We start from the raw sequence: 2217 nt of genomic DNA on the forward strand, positions 1-2217 counted from the left end.
ACGAAGGGCTGCCATTTAAAAGCAAAGAGGCACATGAAGAGGAAAGACAAGCACGTATCCAGCTCACCCATTTCGAACTAAAGCCCATATTAGACATCATCGAGAAAATAAAATCCCAATGAATTGAGTCGAATGCTTTATCGAAATCAACCTTGAAGAGCATAGCTTTTTTGTGCTTCCGTTTACACCAATCGACAACCTCATTAATAATAAGAGGACCATCAAGAATTTGACGACCTTTAATGAAGGCGGTCTGCTCCGGGCTGATAATGTCGTCGATAACATGAGCCAATCTAGTGGCAAGGATCTTAGCGAGAATCTTATATTGAATACCAATGAGACTAATGGGGCGAAAATCTTGGACATGAATAGGGTGCTCCTTTTTCGGGATCGGAGAAAAAAAAGATGAATTACATCCCCGTGGTATAGAGCATTTTTTTTCAAAATCATGAACCATGTCAAAAATGTCGACTTTAACCGTGTCCCAAAAGTGCTTAATAAATCGGAATGAAAAACCGTCCTGGCCAGGAGCTTTGTCCCTACCACAGGACCACACGGCATCCTTAATTTCCTCTTCAGAAAAATGCGAAGACAAGTATGAAGCATTATCAAAAGAAAGGCGATTCAAATGAATGCTAGGACTAGCAACCGATGCACACTCCATATATTTAAATTTATTAGAAAAAAAAGTCCACAAATACTTTTTTCACCAGCAGAGGAGATGTTTCCCAATTTCCATTGTGCATAATTCCATTGATTTGGTCCTTTCTTCTTTTTCTGTTTAAAGATGTGTGAAAGAAAGATGAATTCTCATCACCTAAACAGATTGCAAGCTTCTTATTTTTTTGAGCTAAATTGGCAGATTCTACCGACTCCAGGAAGGCCAAATCTTTTAGGATAGTTGACCTTAAAACAACAAGATTTGTCGGATTGACACTGGCGTTAAGTTGCGAGTCAATGTCGTCAAGTTGATTCAAAAGAGTCTTTTTATCAAAAATAGCCTTTGTACGAATGTCAGAATGCCATGCCTTCAAAGCTATTTTTACCCTCTTCAGTTTATCCTTGAGACGTATATGCGGGTTAGAACTTAAATAAGTATTGACATCATTCCAAGTGTTGATGACAGTGTCTTCAAAACCATCAAACTCGAACCAAGACTTGAATAGCCGGAACGGAGAAGGACCATAATCGAGCATCTTATTACGGAGCAAGATGGGACAATGGTCTGACCACAAATTAGAAATAATGGTACCGGTCAAGTGAGGAAAAGCGCAAAGAAAACCGTTGGAAACAAGAAATATGTCCAACTTGGCTCGTTTGGTGAACGCTTTATTAACTCGAGTGTAAGCTCTACCTCCCAACGGAATATCAACGAGATTCCCAGTAATAATGAAGTCATTGAAAGCATCCGCAGTCCGTTGACAAAAGTTGGTACCCATTCTTTCAGACGGAGTTCTCACCGAGTTAAAATCACCAAAGAAAATATAATCCCCTCCATTAGAAGTCATGAAGTTGTTTATAAACAACCATAAATGTTTCTTTAGATGCAACGGCTGAGGTGCATATACATTAATAAGGTAAAAAACGGAAGAGCTATTTACGAAGGAACCTTGCACAATAAGCAAGTTATCAAAAGATATAACCCGAGAACTAGTAAAGAATCGCGGATCCAATAAAGTAACAATTCCCCCTGAACGACCACGAGCACAAGAGGAAGCAACTTTGAAATGAAAGTTACCCCAAAAAGCTTTTACGGCAAAATAATTGAGGGAAATCATCTTAGTTTCTTGTAAGCCGAGTACTGAAATAGAATTTTCATTACACAACTTTCTGACCCAATTTTGTTTATCTTTAGAAAACATCCCGCCTCCAATATTCAATGATAACCAATTCATTAAATTGTGTTGAACCCACCCATACTTAAAATCACATATTTGTGTTCTTTAGAAATATTGTGTAGATCATAGCCAAGCAATTTCCCAAGATTCATGAACTTATCCATTTTACCATCTGACTTAGCCTCCGGATTAGAAATAGAACAAGAGCTACTGCACGACAAAGAAGTTCTGGTGTTATTCACGCTTGTGATAGGAGAATGAAATCTGATACCATTAAAACCAGGAGGTTTAGATGGAGATGAAACTTGTTTTGAATCTCGATGTTCGACTACAACTGGTTCGGAAGGAGACTGGATAGGCACATCTTCATGATCAACAT

At 38.4% G+C, this 2217-nt stretch overlaps 1 protein-coding gene across 1 annotated transcript; it reads right to left on the reverse strand.

Moving 5' to 3' along the window:
• Positions 1-677: 677 nt before the first annotated feature.
• Positions 678-1895, reverse strand: LOC139889294 (uncharacterized). The gene has a single exon (XM_071872254.1). It carries the CDS (start codon positions 1893-1895, stop codon positions 678-680), a length of 1218 nt encoding a protein of 405 aa, XP_071728355.1.
• Positions 1896-2217: the final 322 nt, after the last annotated feature.

The sequence above is a fragment of the Rutidosis leptorrhynchoides genome, chromosome 2, assembly GCF_046630445.1.
Source record: "Rutidosis leptorrhynchoides isolate AG116_Rl617_1_P2 chromosome 2, CSIRO_AGI_Rlap_v1, whole genome shotgun sequence".
In the NCBI taxonomy this organism is placed as follows: Eukaryota; Viridiplantae; Streptophyta; class Magnoliopsida; order Asterales; family Asteraceae; genus Rutidosis; species Rutidosis leptorrhynchoides.